We start from the raw sequence: 16678 nt of genomic DNA, 5'->3' as shown, positions 1-16678 counted from the left end.
TGTATTTGTGAGGTGTCTTGAAGGCCAGCCAGCCCTCCTTCTGTTGAGGGAAATGGTCAGACGCTGGACGTTTTCACTTTGCATTGAGAATGGTTTCCTAAGACTGGTCATCCTGCTTCTACTCTCACTTCCATATAATCCTACCAGAATGAGCTTCTAAACAGATATTATTTAGTTTCATATTTTTGTTGTAAACCCACCAATGCTGTCCTATTTTATTGTGATAGACTTCTTACCACAGTTTATAACACGCTCATTGGTTTGGCCCCTATTTCTCAGACTTCTTCTCTTGTCTTCCTTGCTTTCCTTAACCCACGTAAAACCTTCCTTCAACTCCTCATGTGCTATAACTGCATCTCATCCTTAATACCCTTGCCACCTTTCCCGCTTCTTGGAATAATCTGCCTCTACGTCATAACGTGACTGGTTTATTCTTATGCTTTATGTTTTGGCTCTGATGCCATCTCATCAGAGGCACTCTCTGACCCTTCATAATTGCTATGATCTAAAGCACCCCTTCTGCTTCTCACCTCCCTTATCTTATACTAGTCTCTTTCATGTAACCCTATTCATAACCATTTTCACTATCATATAGTTCACTTACTTATTTACTTTTCATTTTTTGTCTTCTACCAGATGAAATTTACAACACACAAGGATGGGTCTCTTATCACAGTGCCTACACCAGGATTTAATACATGAGGGATCAAAAAAGTTTTTTTTTTTTTTTTTCTAATTGAATGAATGAAGGCAAGGTAATGACTTGCTTTTTTTCCTATTAAAAATTACCAAACCCCTAGGAAGAATAGCCTGTATACACAGTCTTATGTCTTTGCCAGATACTTTATCCTTAACCCCTTTCAGAATTCTGTATTTTGCCTTTACCATTTAACTCCAAGAGTCACCTTTTTATGGTTCATTGACCTCCAGGTCATCAATCTATTTACCTACATTATATTTCTTTTGTATTTGATACTTGTTGAAATTACCTCTTTACTTGGCTTGTTTGGCTCAGATATATTTTAATTCTCATGTAACTCCGAGGAATCATTCTCTAGCTTTAGTTCAGGTTATGCTTGCTGACACTTTAAAAATAAGTGGGTGATTCTGTTTTCACCTGTTTTTGTATTCTTTCTTTGGCAACTTTACCCAGACTTCTGATTGATTTAATCCCAAGGTACAGTGCCCTCATCTGAGGTCTAGGTGTGTATCTCCAAATGCTTCTGTGGATTTTTCAGGCATTTTCCAACTACATATGTAGTTGATTTCTAGTGAGGTTTAAATCCTAAGGGTGTGACCTTGGTAACTTATCTCAATCTCACATTACTCAACTATAAAATTGAGATATACCTATTTTGTGAGGATTCAAAGAGATGGTATATACAATGCGTAGCCCAGAACGAGCTACATGCTGATGAAAGCACTCAATAAATGTTTTCCATTACTCTCAGTTTTATCCCTGTTAGATACGGCCTTTGCCAATGTTGATATTTCTTGAGTACATGATAATACAGCTAGTTCTCTATATAAAGAAACTATACTTTTGAATTGCACATTTACTTATGTACTAAAATTGTTTAAACAAAATTCTACTGTGTGTTTTAAGTTTGCATTGAGTGTGCCTACTGACGATTGACAAGGAAAAAAAAAGCTGTAAGATGGATATCAAAAAATAACATTAATGAGCTGCTAAAGCTAAAATTACAGGAACTTATGAAATTGGTTAAACATAAAAACCATTAAACTGTTTACTGAAGCTTCACAGATATACTGCAGCTAATGAGCATTTCTGCTATTTAAATAAGCCCAAATTGAACACACATTACATGGATACATAATTAGTCATGGCAGTCAGACACACATAGACTTACTTTTAAAGCTCTATTTAGGGAATCTTTTCCATTTGATTTATTTTGTTAATTAAAATATTTTTCAGTGTTCACTTATATTTTCATAATATTATTTTCACAAGTATAATTTACTGCTGGTTTCCTATTTGTTTTTATTTTTCCACTAAATGTAGCAAATGGGGATTTTATATGAAACATTTTTCTTAACCCCTTTCAGTAATTGTTTATATCATTTGATGACATAATTCATCATTTAAAAATTTTGTTCACTGAGAAGTATACATAAAATTTTCAATACCCTTTCTATTTTTTCACTGTATCATAATTATCAAGAAATATTAAGCACCCAAATGTGCAGAGAATTATAATGATTATGGTCCAAACCAGATTAAAGGATGATCTATTCCTTCAAGGAGTTTGCAGTCTTAAATAGATGGTATCATTGAATATAAATAAGCAAATCAAAGTACAGCATCTGGGGATCCAACAGAGAATTTGAAAACAATTCCTATATACTTAACTTCAAGGAGGAGATCTCTTCCAGGTTAAATGAAATCCAATGTTCAAGGAGTTCAGTGTCTTAGAATTATTTCAGAGAAACAAGCAAATCAAGGTGAAGTGCTTGGACTGTTTTAATTCTGAATTGGTTTGTTGGTCAGTTTAGGAAATGGAAATGAAATTCCCAATAGAATACAAATAACACAAAAGGAGTTGCTATAGGCTATTATTGACATCTATCTTTTCCATTCAACTCAGGGAGCGTAAGTTTATCCTGAACAGGGTGAGGGAGAATATCAGATCTGTACTTTACCCTGCCTGAATTCTACCAGCATATTCAAACTGAAAATTATCTAACCATAGCAGTCGGGAAACTAAATAGTTAAATCGATCAAAAGACATTCAGTATGTGCCACATTCTTTCTCACTGTAGAAACACTTTTTCTCCACACAATGAACTGACTCTCTAATTGTGAAAATAAGACCTAGAAGAAAAATAACTAACACAGAATAATATGAGTGCTAAATAAATAGAACGGACAAACACTACATTTTTAGACCAAAAAATATATATTAGATTCCGCTTATATGCCAATTATATGCTAGATGCTGGGGAAGTAGCTGACTTAAATATATCATCTGAACTTAGGAGTAGCAGAGGTAAAACAAATAATTGAAATAAAGTCACATAGTGCCTAGTGTAACAGAAAATCGTTAGTGGTTAATTCACCAGAAAGGCGGCGGGGTGGGGGGGAAGATTTCATTGGAAAGGATGCTCTCAAGGCTGAATCTGTGAAGCTAGCCAAGACTAGAATTCTTTGCTATTCCTATCTTCATTTTAGTTACTCCCATGATCCCCAGTGCTGAATTTTAAGAGACTGTAGTGAGTCTATTTATTCTGACTTTCTCTTGCCCCTGCACCCAAAGTCAGAAGCAGCAGGACTTTGGAGACAGAAATAATTGGATTCAGATACTGCCTCTGCTACCTCTTGGCTTTATTGAGGATGATAATATCCACCTTCAAGGGTTCTTTTGTGATCTAATAAGATATTCTATGGAAATATCCAGCAGTGTGCCTGCCATGTACTAGAGATCCATAAGTGCTGATTGATTATTTTTTCTAACATTGTTCTTTAGTTGACAGTGACGTTAATGGAATGTAAGAAGTAACTAGGATAAAATTTTCATTGGATGGATTGGCACAACATGTTAACTGACTGAATGTTGAGATATTTGAAAACAAGATTCAAGGATTATACTAAGATTTGTAAGTTCTATTTTTAGTTTTGAAGAAGGGAATTGGGGCCTGATGCGATGGCTCATGCCTGTAATTCCAGCACCTCGGGAGGCTGAGGCTGGCATATCACTTGAGGTCAGGAGTGGTACTGGCCAACCTGGTAAAACCCCGTCTCTACTGAAAATACAAAAATTAGCTGAGCGTGGTGGCAAGCACCTGTAATCCCAGCTACTTGGCAGACTGAGGCACAAGAATCACTTGAACCTGGGAGGTAGAGGTTGCAATGAGCGGAGGTCATGCCACTGCACTATAGACTGGGCAACAGAGCAAGACTCCTTCTCAAAAAAAAGAAAGAAAGAAAGAAAGAAAGAAAGAAAGAAAGAAAAGAAAAAAAGGGAATAGGAAAAGGCAATCATGATGATTAAAAACTCATTGTGAGGACAGGTGGAAAAGCAGAAAGTATGATGTCATGGAAGCAAAGCTAAAAGACTTTCATGAGGAGGAAGTGGTTATCTGTTGAATTTTGCTGAGAAATCAAGGAACACAAGAGGGAGGAACATTAGGTGCCTGTCCAACTTGGCCTTTGCATGACCCTGAGACTAAGGACCTCCTTAAATTTTGTTATTTGGCTGCCTCACTCACCTCACCCTATTTCAGGCACTGAAGCGAGATGATCACTGAGAAGAATTACTGAACTTGGCAACCTGGAACCAATTAATCATCTCAGTGAAAAAAGTTTCAGTGAAGCTTTGGAGGCAAATGCAGATCTGGAATGGTTTTAAATTGGGAGGTACTACTGTACATGTATGTACCTACATATGGGAAACCTCTAATTTGCAGAGAGTGGCTGCTAATGGAGAAGAGAGTGGATATAGCATATGGGGGCAAAATTCCTACCAGGTAAGAGGAGAGGATTCTTAGGCCCATGTGGAGAGACTGGTTTCTGATAGGAGGGAGAATTCCTTGGTGGTATTAAAAAGGAAGAGAGAGAGTAAATGTATAGATCCAGTAGGTCTGTAGTTTTGCTGATGGGAAGACAAGAGAATTCCCATGTGATAGCTTTTATATTCTCTGTGAAATGTGGGACAAGGTCTTCTCCTGACATTGGGGCAAGAGAAAGGAGTCGGGTCTGTAGAAGGTTTGAGGAGTGAAGCAGAGGTAAGACTGGTGCTCACAATGAGTAGAGCAGGTGAAAAAGTAAGGTCACCAATAATAAATCATGTGAACTGAGTTTTGGATGCAATGATTTGGAAGGGACATTAGAGCATTAAGTTATAATCTTAAACAGGCATCCAGAAGTTCCAGAATAAAAGGAAGAGCTCAAGGGAGAGTTTGAGGCCATCTTTATAGAGATGAAATTGAAGGCCCTAAATGACTATGATTTCTGACAGAGAAAGTGCAGTGGACTGAATATTTGAGAGCTGAGAAGAGGAAAAGGAAGAGATGAGGAAGGGCTAGAGCCCAAGAAGAACCGTTTAAAGGTAAGCAGAGCCAGGGTAGAAGAGCATTCTGCAAATCAGAGAAGGAGATCAAATTAATGTCATTCAACTGTTAGATGCTACAGAAAGGCAAAAGGGCTGAAGACTAAGGTCACAGAATTTGGTGACCGTGGAGACCATACTTTCATTTGAGGAATAATTTGGTGGTTAGACAAGTAAGCAGTCCAAGTATATGACTCTGAGAAATTGGGTAAAGGAAGATATAAGGATGTCAGTGAAAAAAGATAACCATATCAAAAACAAAGTTTTTTTTAAATAGGAGAGGAGAGGAGAAAATGACAAATACAATCTACTAAAAAGAGTAAGAGACAGTATTTGAGGACCTGGAGGAGCAGGAAGGTGCAGAATCAAGGTTACCTTTTGAGAGACTGGCAGAAGGAAAACGATGAATCTTCATTGTGGAGAGCATACTGATTAAAGTACTGAGAGGTGGAAGGGAGATGTGAAGACAGAGCTCAAGCCATCCAGACTTGATATTCTTAGTTGGAGGCATTCTCTGGTTCTGGCCCTTCCTTACCCCAGGTTATTCTATTTAAACAGAACTCTGATATCCTGGCCTTGTAATTAGAATTTATTTGATCTTGCTGAGATTTTGCTTTCAGCACTGAATTACTGAGATTACTGCCTCAGCTCGTCTTTTAGTTTCATTGTGCTTTGGTCCTACTCAGTAATAGGTTATGTAAAAATTAAACAACAAGGACATAGGTGAATTCATCTATGTTTTCAAGGTATCATTTTATTGTAAGTGTTGAAAGTTTTTATTCTCCCCATTGTTTTATAGCACACCAAACTCTCCAAAGAATACTAATAATCCTTTTTCATTACGATATCTGTTGTATTGTTTTATTGTGTATGGAGAATTAATTTATATTTGTGTACTAAAATATAACATTCTTGACATCTTTTTATAAACACTGAGAAATATACTTGTCATATGCTTGTGGGTTTCTCTTTTACATATATGACAGCACAGCTACATCAGTTTAATTGACCTTGGCAATCTGCATCTGCCAGTGACGTGTCCCTGAGGGACGGTTTCTGCAATTTTAAGCTGTGGCTTATTGAAGAACTTGTGTGTCACAATACCATTAAGTCTGTATAAAAAATCATTTCATGCATAACATTAAATTGACTAAAAGTTCCAATTTCAAAACCATTTCTTGTTATAAAGCTACCTCAGAGTGTCTTTGTTTTTTAAATAAGCTCATTTGAACATAGTAGTAATTAAAGTAGAAATTAACATAAATCTTGAATGTTTGGTATGAATTAAGGACGTTTTCATTCTTTATAAAGACTGCATAAAATTCCAGGCACCATATCATTTAACAAATTTCTCTCCCAATTGAAGAATAATATAGACTGTGAATAAGCATGTTTTGGGATTCTTTTTCAAGTTCTTTTTCTGTTCAACTATGGAGCTCCTGGGACATATGCCACAGTATCCATCAAGAAGCAATCTCATGGAAATCTGTGAGAAAACTGTGCATGAACATAACAGAAAATCCCCCTCCCCATTTTATAAACAAAAAAGGAATAATACAATCCTTCTATTAATATTCATTTAACACTTCAGAGGAAATGGCAAGCAGTTATTTGGTTTGCAAATGTAAATATACATTTTTCATCCACTTATGCTTTCACTCCTTCCAAGCTGGGTAAAGACAGAACAGAAGATTTGCTTCTGAGATTTATTTTTATTGTATTCCAAGTTAAATGTATCAGCAGAGATGTAAAAGAGCTGTGGGGAGTTCATAGAAGAACAGTTACGATGAGGATGATAGTCTTCTTCATAAGGAGCAACTAAATAAATGAATTCCTTTCTGGGAAATTATGAATAACATGCACGTGGATTTTTTCACTGAATCCTTGATTTTAGTTCTAAGCTTAAAAAATGATTAAATAATTAAAATAATCGCTATATTTTAAAAGAATTGTTGAAATTAGGAAAAGTATTTAGTTCCATAATCAGATTTAACAAAGTTTCAGTAAATTCATATATAGTACGAATCATATATGAATATTAAGTTTGCTTAAATAGAGTCTACTCTATGTACAAGGAAATGATCCTAACCATTTGATGTTCAGTCATTCTTGGTCATACAGTCATTCTTGGTGCTTGTGATACAGTCATTCTTGGTGCTTAGTGCTACTTAAAGAAAACATTTCTGACCTGCTGTAGCATTGCTTATATTTATAAAAGTTGTCCATGTTCTACTTTCTTAGTGATCTTTTTGTAGATATTTGATGAGCCAAATATTGGGCATTAAAATATATACAGATGATCTCTATTTTGATTGATGTTAGTAACCTCATAACCAGCTGTGTGATCTCTTGGTTTTTCTTTTTATTTCTTGAATGAAATTAGGAACATGTTAAACTTGAAGGTCTCCAAAATAAGCAGGAGGAAATTTGGTAGTTAATTTTCAAAAGGAGGCCGAGATGATTTTTAATAAGAAAGAAGATCCTTTCTCGATTTTAGAATAGAATATCAAAGAATTGTTTGATTTTTAATGAGATTAGCTGGATATTACAAATGATAAAATAAAACAGTTGATATTCAGGTTTAAGACTTCAAAGGATAAATATATATTGAGGAAAGAAAGCTTAATTTTAGAAGTATCCATGAGTATTATGAATGTTTAGGGACACATAATAACACAATGCATATACAATAGAAATGCCCGTGAACAGAAGAGTGCTTTTAAATTCACAAATAAATGCCCCTAGGGTGGCTTATGATGTTGGTGCTAAATATTTTAAGAAATGCAAAGTTACTTATTAAACTCAGAGTAACATTTCCTGACTACTTATTAACCGAGTTTGTGACAGGTGGATTGTTAAAGTGAATTGTTCTATGTACATTTTTTGCATCCTAAAATATGGTAAAGCACATTCTTCAAGAACTTCAATTTGTGAAGCATTTATTCAGCACCTCCTGTGTACAATTCACTGTGCTCAAGTGAAGATTCAAATGTTATGAGGCGTGAAGCTTATACAATTTGAGAGCTCTTCTTTAAGAAAAGGAAAATTTAGAGATTTGAAATTAGGCACAGGGCTTTGAAAGAGTCCCATGCAAGTGAGGGACCCTACTTAAGCTTCAGTAACTTCACGATAAAGTTATCCCTTCACATCTATGGGGGCTTGGTTCCAGGATCCCCCATGGATACCAAAATCCATCTATGCTCTCAAGTCTGTTACAGAAAATGGTGTATTATTTGCATATAATCTACATATATCCTCCCATATACTTTAAATCATCTTTGGATTACTTATGGTATATCTAATACAATGTAAATGCTGTATATATAGTTGATATACTATATTGTTTAGGGAATAATGGAAAGAAAAAAGTATGTACATGTTCAGTACAGACATAAACATTCTATTTTTTTCCCAAATATTTTCAATGCACAGTGGATTGAATCCACAGATGTGAACCCATAGATACAGAGGGCCGACTGTAAACATATCTTTGACTCTAATTGATGTTGTGGGACTCAGAGATAACTAAGGAATTATTCCTATCCTGCTCAAGCTTAGAGTGAAATCTGTACTTTAAAAAAAAAAAAAAACTTTGATCTCCTAGTGATAAAATTTTGAATTTCTAATCTTTTTAATAATTATCTTTATTTCATATCTCTTGTAGGCCAAAGTTTTGGAAACATAAGGTCATTTCTGATAGAACAGAATTCATTTTTACCCCTTGCTGCTATTTATAAAGCTCATTACATACATCATTCAATGATGGTGTGTTACAGTTGCCATTATTAAAATAGGTTGAATTGATGAGCCAGACTCACTATTGACTTTCTTGCAACTCAAGTAACTGTCAACAGATGATAGTGATGATCTGTTATGCAATGGGGAACAAATGATAAAGGTCTCTTTTCGTGTGACCTTTAAAAACATTAGAAAAATTTCCTCAAAATGCCATTCTGCTTTGAAAGTAATTGCATGAATATTTAATTTTCCTCTCAATGAAAGATGAAAAAACAAATAGAAACAGTAGAAGATTTTAAAATGAAAACCTGAGTATGATATCATTGACCCATCTACTCATTCATTCATTCATCCATCAATCCAATTGAGTGTCCTCTGCTCCAAGAACTGTAGTGTGCTCTGTGAAACAGAGGCAAGCAGTGTGGACACATTTCTGTTCTCAGGGAACCTGTGGTCTTGTGAGAAAAACACAATCAACAGTAATCCCTCAATAATTTTCTACAACTCTAACATTCTTTAAATAGAAAGCTACAAATATATACCAATGTTTATTTCTTTTTTTTTTTTCTCTATTTTACTCAGAAGAAACTGGTTTTAGGTGTCAAAATAACATTTTTTATATTTGGCTATTTTGCCTTATACTTGATTCATAAATCATTTCAACAACTAACTTTTCTCTTCCAAAATCTACCAAGCTCTCCTCGTTTACTTTAAGTTGTGATTAAATTTTCTCTTTTGAGTTGGAGTAAAGAATAAGGCCCTTAGTCTGAGATGCTTTGCTTAAAAATTATGACATCATTACCTGGAGAGAACATTTTATCCTAAACACTGGCTTAACTCTTGTTCAATCCTTTCTCTAAATTGCATCCATTGATCTCTTCCAAATGCCAGGATTATGCTTTCAAAATATTCATTAGATATTTTTCTTAAAGAAGCACAACCTCATTCCTCTTCCATGACTCTTTTAAATTCAATGGAATGCAGCATATTTAGCAAATAATTGCGAAACTACTTTACAGAGCAACTTCCACAAGAAATTAATGTTAATGTTTGCATTTGTTGCTTTCAACAAAACAAAGCAGAAATTGCTGGCTAAATGTAACTATATACTAGATCTATTAAATTGCTTAATCATACGTGCAAATAATATAATGAAAATGTTAAATATTTTGTCTCATTTTGCTTTAAAAATGTTTTGTTGTAAAAGGGAGATTAGCTATTGACCCGAATTCATGATGTAACTTTCAAAAGTGACACACATGAACAAGTTTGGGATGATATGAGTAGTAACAGATCTGTAAAAATGATGGCTATGAATAAAGTTTTAGAAAATGTATTTTGTATGTATTTAAAAGGTTGTACTTTCCTTCTTTATAGATCCATACTTCATAGACATAAATGTCTGCTCTGAAACATTGACCAAATCTGTAGTCTTTAATTCCTGCATGTGAGGTGTAAAGTTAAGTCAGCGCACTTCAAATGTGTCGTTAATGCCAATGTTTTGTTAGCTTTTCATTTTTACAGTTTACTAAAAACTGTTGTTTGAATCCCTGGAATAATAATTAAACCATAATTTTTCTTAATTTTAAAATTATTGTTTTGGAATTGTCTGTTGATTAGTCATTGTCTATTGTTTTTCACTTTTTTTTCCAGTAAAAGAAGCCTTGAGCCCTATAAAATTTAACAGATGGGGTCTCCCAGAAGTAGATCCAGAAACTATGCAAACTAGTGAACCATGGGTATTTGCAGGTGGCGATGTCGTTGGTTTGGCTAACACTACAGTGGAATCAGTGAATGATGGAAAACAAGCTTCTTGGTACATTCACAAATACATACAGGTAGGCATTTTTCATCATTTCCACTTAATTCTTTTCCAATGGATAAATACTTCATTTATTTTTGATACTTATCTATAAGAGCATTTCTGTATGGCATATATAAAATATGTCACATACATACTTACTTGGATAAAAATTTTAAAATGTAGACTAGGTAGTAGAACTGTTTAGTTGAAAATCAGGCCAGGTGTGCCACCTAATGCCTATAATCCTAACAATTTAGGAGGCTGAGGCGGGAGGATGCTTGAACCCAGGAGTTCAAGATCAGCCTGGGTAACATAGTAAGATCCCATCTCTACAAAAAATAAAAAAATTAGATGGGCATGGTGGCATATGCCTGTGGTCCCAGCTTCTTGGGAAGCTGAGGTGGGAGGATCACTTGAGCCCAGGAGGTCAAAGTTGCAGTAAGCCATGATCGTGCCACTTGCACTTCAACCTGGACAACAGAGATAGACCTTGTCTCAAAAAAAAATAGAAAGAAAGAAAATTTGTTATGCATTCCTACCATTTGAGTACTGTGAAGTTATTAGTCCTGTTGTGTTCAAAATATTTATTATTGCCTTAAATACATAGATCATACACTTATCAAATCTGATGGTATACAATATTATAGGACATATACTAGAATCTACATTAATTATAATCTTACATAGTCCAAAAATAGTTTGATCTGTTCATTTGGACCCGATAAGGTCCTATCTGTTTTCCAAACTCTATGCACCTAAATGGAAAGAAGACAAACATTTGATGAATTTCAGTTGCAATTCTTATTTTTTTAATTTTATTTAATTATTTACTTATATATATTTTTTTTATTTTTTAAGACAGAGTCTCGCTCTAATGCCCAGGCTGGAGTGCAGTGGCATGATCTTGGCTCACTGCAGCCTCTGCCTCCTGGGTTCAAGCAATTCTCGTGCCTCAGCCCCCAAGTAGCTGGGACCAAACGTGCACGCCACCACACCCGGCTAGTTTTGTATTTTTAGTAGAGATGGGGTTTCACTACGTTGGCCAAGCTGGTCTCAAACTCCTGACCTCAGGTGATCCGCCCACCTCAGCCTCCCAAAGTGCTGGGATTATAGACATGAGCCACCATGCCCACCCTTCAGTTGTAATTTTTAAAAACAATTTAGTTTTGTGATGAAATACAGAATGTGAAATGATGAGATGTGAAGTTGAGCATACTTTGCCACAGTGACTGTGGTCTTGAGGAAGAAAGGTGTAACTGTCAGATCTCAGTAGCTTACTTTCTGACTAAATGCTTTGTGTTCTTTTTGTTCTATGATTTCATTAAATGTAGATACGGTTACCTCATTTATGTAAAATGTTCCTGGAAATTTTGCTCTTGTTAATAAAATTTTTATTCTTTCTTTCCTATTCAGGGAAGACTGCTCACACGATGCCTTTTTACCACTCTTGTTTTGGTTCTCTTGTTTGTTTCCCACATGCTAACAAAATTCACTTTATCTTTAATGCTTTCTTTAATTTATTCCTCTTTTCTATGACCATTTTGTCGATTCTAGTTGTCCTTCTCATGTTTGTGTAACTAATGCAGGATGTACTTATTTGCTAGGTAGGGCCTGGACTTGACACTGATTATATTAATCATCTTTTAAAAGTTTGATTCACCTGCCTACTTCCACCTCCTCCTTGGAATCTTTGAGTAGTGTGGGGCTTGGATGGAGAAAAAAATAATAATAATAAAAAACAATTATTTTACCTCCATGTAATGGCAAATAGGAAATTTGAATGGAAATCTGATGTATAGAGAAAGGAGAGAAACAGAACTTTAGGTATAATGAAGAAAATATGCATGTGCTTTAAAAACACATATTGCTAGGAATGATAGTGTTTGAAATATAAAATAAAAGTTGTGCCATGTAAGAGTTTTGGATTTGGCTGAAGGATTCAGACTTGTCAAACTAAGTGTTGAATTACATTTTAAAATGGAGTAGAGACGGAAGGTAGGTAAAAATCTCTGTCAAGTAAAATCAGCATTTCCACCTTCCTGCCAGGGTGTTGGATGCAAAGTGCTAAGCAGCGATAAGGCTAACAAGGTACATATAGACAAAGTGGGATTTTTCTCTCTCCACATTGTCATTAACTTAGTTCTGGTCTCTATCACCTCTCTTGAAATTGCCTCCACTTTCTCTCCTGTCAAATCCAATACCCCTACGCTGCAGCCAGAGTCATCTTTCTCGAGTATCAGTTGAATCCTAATTTAATCCTAAGTGGCATGATCATGGGGGTTATAAACCCTTTAAATGAGATCAGAAAAAAAATGGCAATGACTTTTCCTCACACTCAAGGTAAAGGCCAAACTTCTTAGCTTTGAGATGCTGATTTGAATGTCCCCAGGTATACCGGAGATTTCTTCTGAATCCGGACCTTTCCCCAATTCCACCCATTTCCCTCTGGTTGAGTCCTACTTGTCCTTCAGGGTTGGCTTCCTCCTCCTTGTCCAGAGAGTTTGTGACATGAACTTCCTGTGTGCTGCTTGTTTGAAACCTACTTACTGGTCTGTCTCTTCGCAAGCCAGGAACCATGTTTATGTATTGCTGTATTCTCAAAATATTTATCTATTAAATAGAAAAAATATGCAGAAATCATTTATCTTCAATACATTTAAGGAGGAGTCAAGAAAACTAATGAGTTCGTTATACGATAAGTTCATTAGCACTATAATATTGTTTTCTCACAAATGTAGCATTTGTTAAGAAAAATGTCTGTAATGTCTGCAGTATGTTTCACAGCTCAGGCTTATGACATTTTGTCTTATATTTTACATTAGTTTGTTTTGGGGAAAAATGTAACACTAGATAGCTTATTTTAAAATATAATTTTTATAAACAGATTATAGTATTAATCCTTGCAATTGGGTGTTTAGAAATTCTTTGTAATATGCTTTTTCAGATAAATGTGATTATTTGAAGGCATCCATGTTGGGAGAAAGCGAAGGCAATTTCTCTTGAGGAGAGCTTCACTTAAATTTCATTAGTTAATTTGCTCAATTACCACTTATTAAGTAATAGCTGTTGGGCCCAACACTTGACTTTGGTAGAGTACCAAAATGCATAAAAAAGAGCAGTATAATATAGTGGTTATAAATTTGGGCTCTGAACTACAGAGAAGACATCAGATGCAGTTCCAACACTTTCAAATTATGTTGCCTTGGACAGGTTACTTCAGCACTCCAGGGTATGGGGTGAATAAGCAATTATAAATTATTATTATTACTTATAATAATAATTATAGCTGCTGTCCTCTTGGTTCTTGGAGAAGATTATGAGAGAAAGTATGGAAAGCTCTTGGTATAGACCAAGCTTTGTGACTATTTGCTGTGTATACCATTGTTGTGGGTTATTAGAAATCATTCACCTTGGATTGTTAAAATGAGATCAGAAAAAAAATGACAAATAGGAAATTTGAATAGAAATCTGATGCATAGAGTCTTAACAGATGAGTATTGAACTAGGATACTTTAGATAATTACAAAAGCATTTTATTTAGCCATTAATTTATTCATCCACATACACCCGTCAATCCAAGTCATCCATGCATGAATTCATTCATTCATTCATTCATTCAAAAAATATATTTTAAAAAGTAGTGGATATAAAAGATAGCCCCAAATATTAGATTTAAATTTGCAATTAAGAATCCTATTGTCTAGTAAAGAAGTGAGTTGTGTAATGCAAGCCTAATACAGCATATTTAACACAATAATAAAAAACATAAAGTTACAGAGGTAACCTGGAAGAGACAATGACTGAATCCATCTGAATGTGGATATTAGGATGTGGAATCAGCAAGGGCATCACAAACAACAAGGTACAAATTTTAAAAAGAATAAGAAAAAGTAGAATAATACTGAGTAATTAGACTTGCTGAGGTTTAAAGAAGGCTGCTGGATAAGTTTTTATGTGTTGCCCACTCCACAAGGGGTACCCAGACCAGGGTACAAGCTGGCTGAAATTCAGACCAAGCTCCACTAACTAAACAATAAAACCTTTTGTTGTGCTGCTTCTATACCCAGGAAGGAGTTCCTTCCTCGATTTTTCACAAAGATGTTCTTTGCTTGCTCCGTAAGTTCTGCACTGTGCAGGCGCTCCTTTTTATTTCATCAAAAAGCACAGGGGGGACTAATGGAAGCTCTGAATATAGAGATTATATAGGAAAAATGAGATAAAGGTCAGTAATTATACAAGGGCTAGACTGCCTAGCGAGGATTTTAATTTGGAGTAGGTAGTGTGGTAGGAATTGTTTACCTATAGAAGTGATAGTGTCAGATCTGGTATTAATGTGAAGAAAAGTATTTTCCAGTTTGTCAGAATTTCCCTTTTTAAGTGTCATTATGTTATAATATTAAATTTACTCTTTTTAAATTACTTGTACTAATAAATAATTCAATATGACTTCACCTTAATTGTTTATAATGTGATATTAGTGGAGTCCAGATATATTTATTTTCTTCTACCAAATGAATAGAATTACTGAATATGAAGGGTAATTTTGACAGTGTACCTAAAGAAAGAATTTATAACCGAAAGAATGACTATAGTGAAATGAATTCCTTAATTAGTTTAATTCCTTAATTTCTCTTTTCCTGTGAAACCAAAATTAATAATTTGTTGGTTAATTAGAAAAAGTTAAAATGGGAAATTGTAAAAAGGGTCTATGCATACATTAACCTCATCATTTTATTTTATTTTTTATTACATGAGAAGCACATGACCAAAGCTTATAATTTTAATTAAAGCATATAGATATTTTCTCATTTTCCTTTTTCTTTTAACAAAATCCAGGGCCAAGATATTTTTAAATAAAATAACCAGAGGTTTATTATGCATCTTGCCTAAATCTATCCATAACATATTGTCTACCATTTTCATTTTTAAAAGTTGTACAAGACCTTCAAGAATCATACAATGCAGTTTTCCAGATTTTTATGTTTGTCCTGCAGTCATTTCAATTATTTGACCAACACCTAATTTGACAGCAGTACTTTTTAAGTAACTCATTTTTATCATATTCTTTAAGAACTTTCAACTTAGTTTTCGTAGAATCAACCTTCTTTCTTTTTGCAGCCATATAACTAATTAATGGTTGTTTATTTACATTTATAACCAACAGAAACAGGGCGAGAAACATACAACTGACTCTTGATATGTAGACAACTCAACTAGTAAAAGCAGTACGTTCGTAGTGTACAGGGGTGTCCTACTGGTTGTAAAGAATCATCTTTACATCTTTTGTGTCTCATAGGGAGGAAAACAAGGGAAAGGAATAGTCCAGTAAATCTGTCAGATGCAACCAGCTTGGTTAAGAGAGCACGTAGGGGACCTCAGTTTCTTCATTACAAAAGCACCAAATAGAAGGCTGACTTAATATCCAATGTTATTAATTTATAAAAACACATGGTGATATTGTGAAATTTTGGTCTTTACCCTGTTCCCTGGCATACAACTCCTAAAATCTTTGGAATCTCCAAAGTGATGAGTGTGTGTGTGTGTGTGTGTGTGTGTGTGTGTATGCTAATGAGTTGACTGATGGCTGACAGCCCATAGGTAGCTACAGGATAGGGGCTGGTAACCAGAAGGACTGAGGCAGGATTAGGATTGGAACTTTCAGCCGAGCTCCCCAACCACCAGGGAGAGGAGAGAGGCTGAAGGTTAAGTTAATCGGCAGTGGCCAATGATCTAATCAATCATGCCTATGTAATGAACTTTCCATAAAAACCCAAAAGGACTAGGTTCTGAGAACTTGCCAATAGCCAAATATGGGTGACGGGGGTACTTCCAGGAAAGTTAACTAGAACGCTTCCATGTGCCAAGAAGGTGGCACAACCCAGCTCCACAGGTACAGAAGAGTCTGCACTGGGGGCACTTTCAGACCTTGTCCTATGTGTCTCTTCATCTGACTGTTGTGTTTGTATCCTTTAAAATACTCTTTGTAATAAACTAGTGAAAGTTTGGTTTTTGTTTTTTCCCCTGAGTTCTGTAAGCTGCTCTAACCAGTTAATCTAACCCAAAGAGGGAG

The 16678-nt window shown here is 35.1% G+C and overlaps 1 protein-coding gene across 4 annotated transcripts in view; it reads left to right on the top strand.

Moving 5' to 3' along the window:
* Positions 1-16678, top strand: part of DPYD (dihydropyrimidine dehydrogenase) — a 902287-nt gene that overhangs the window by 387175 nt on the left and 498434 nt on the right. For all 4 annotated transcript variants that reach the window (XM_030935823.1, XM_030935822.1, XM_030935821.1 and 1 more), the window contains one exon: positions 10458-10642. In XM_030935823.1, the coding sequence (XP_030791683.1) occupies positions 10458-10642 (185 nt within the window). The remainder of the gene's footprint in view (positions 1-10457; positions 10643-16678) is intronic.

Source organism: Rhinopithecus roxellana, chromosome 8 (genome assembly GCF_007565055.1).
Source record: "Rhinopithecus roxellana isolate Shanxi Qingling chromosome 8, ASM756505v1, whole genome shotgun sequence".
NCBI classification, from domain to species: domain Eukaryota; kingdom Metazoa; phylum Chordata; class Mammalia; order Primates; family Cercopithecidae; genus Rhinopithecus; species Rhinopithecus roxellana.
The sequence above is the reverse complement of the archived record's forward strand: the minus strand, read 5'-3'. Positions and strand labels throughout refer to the sequence as shown.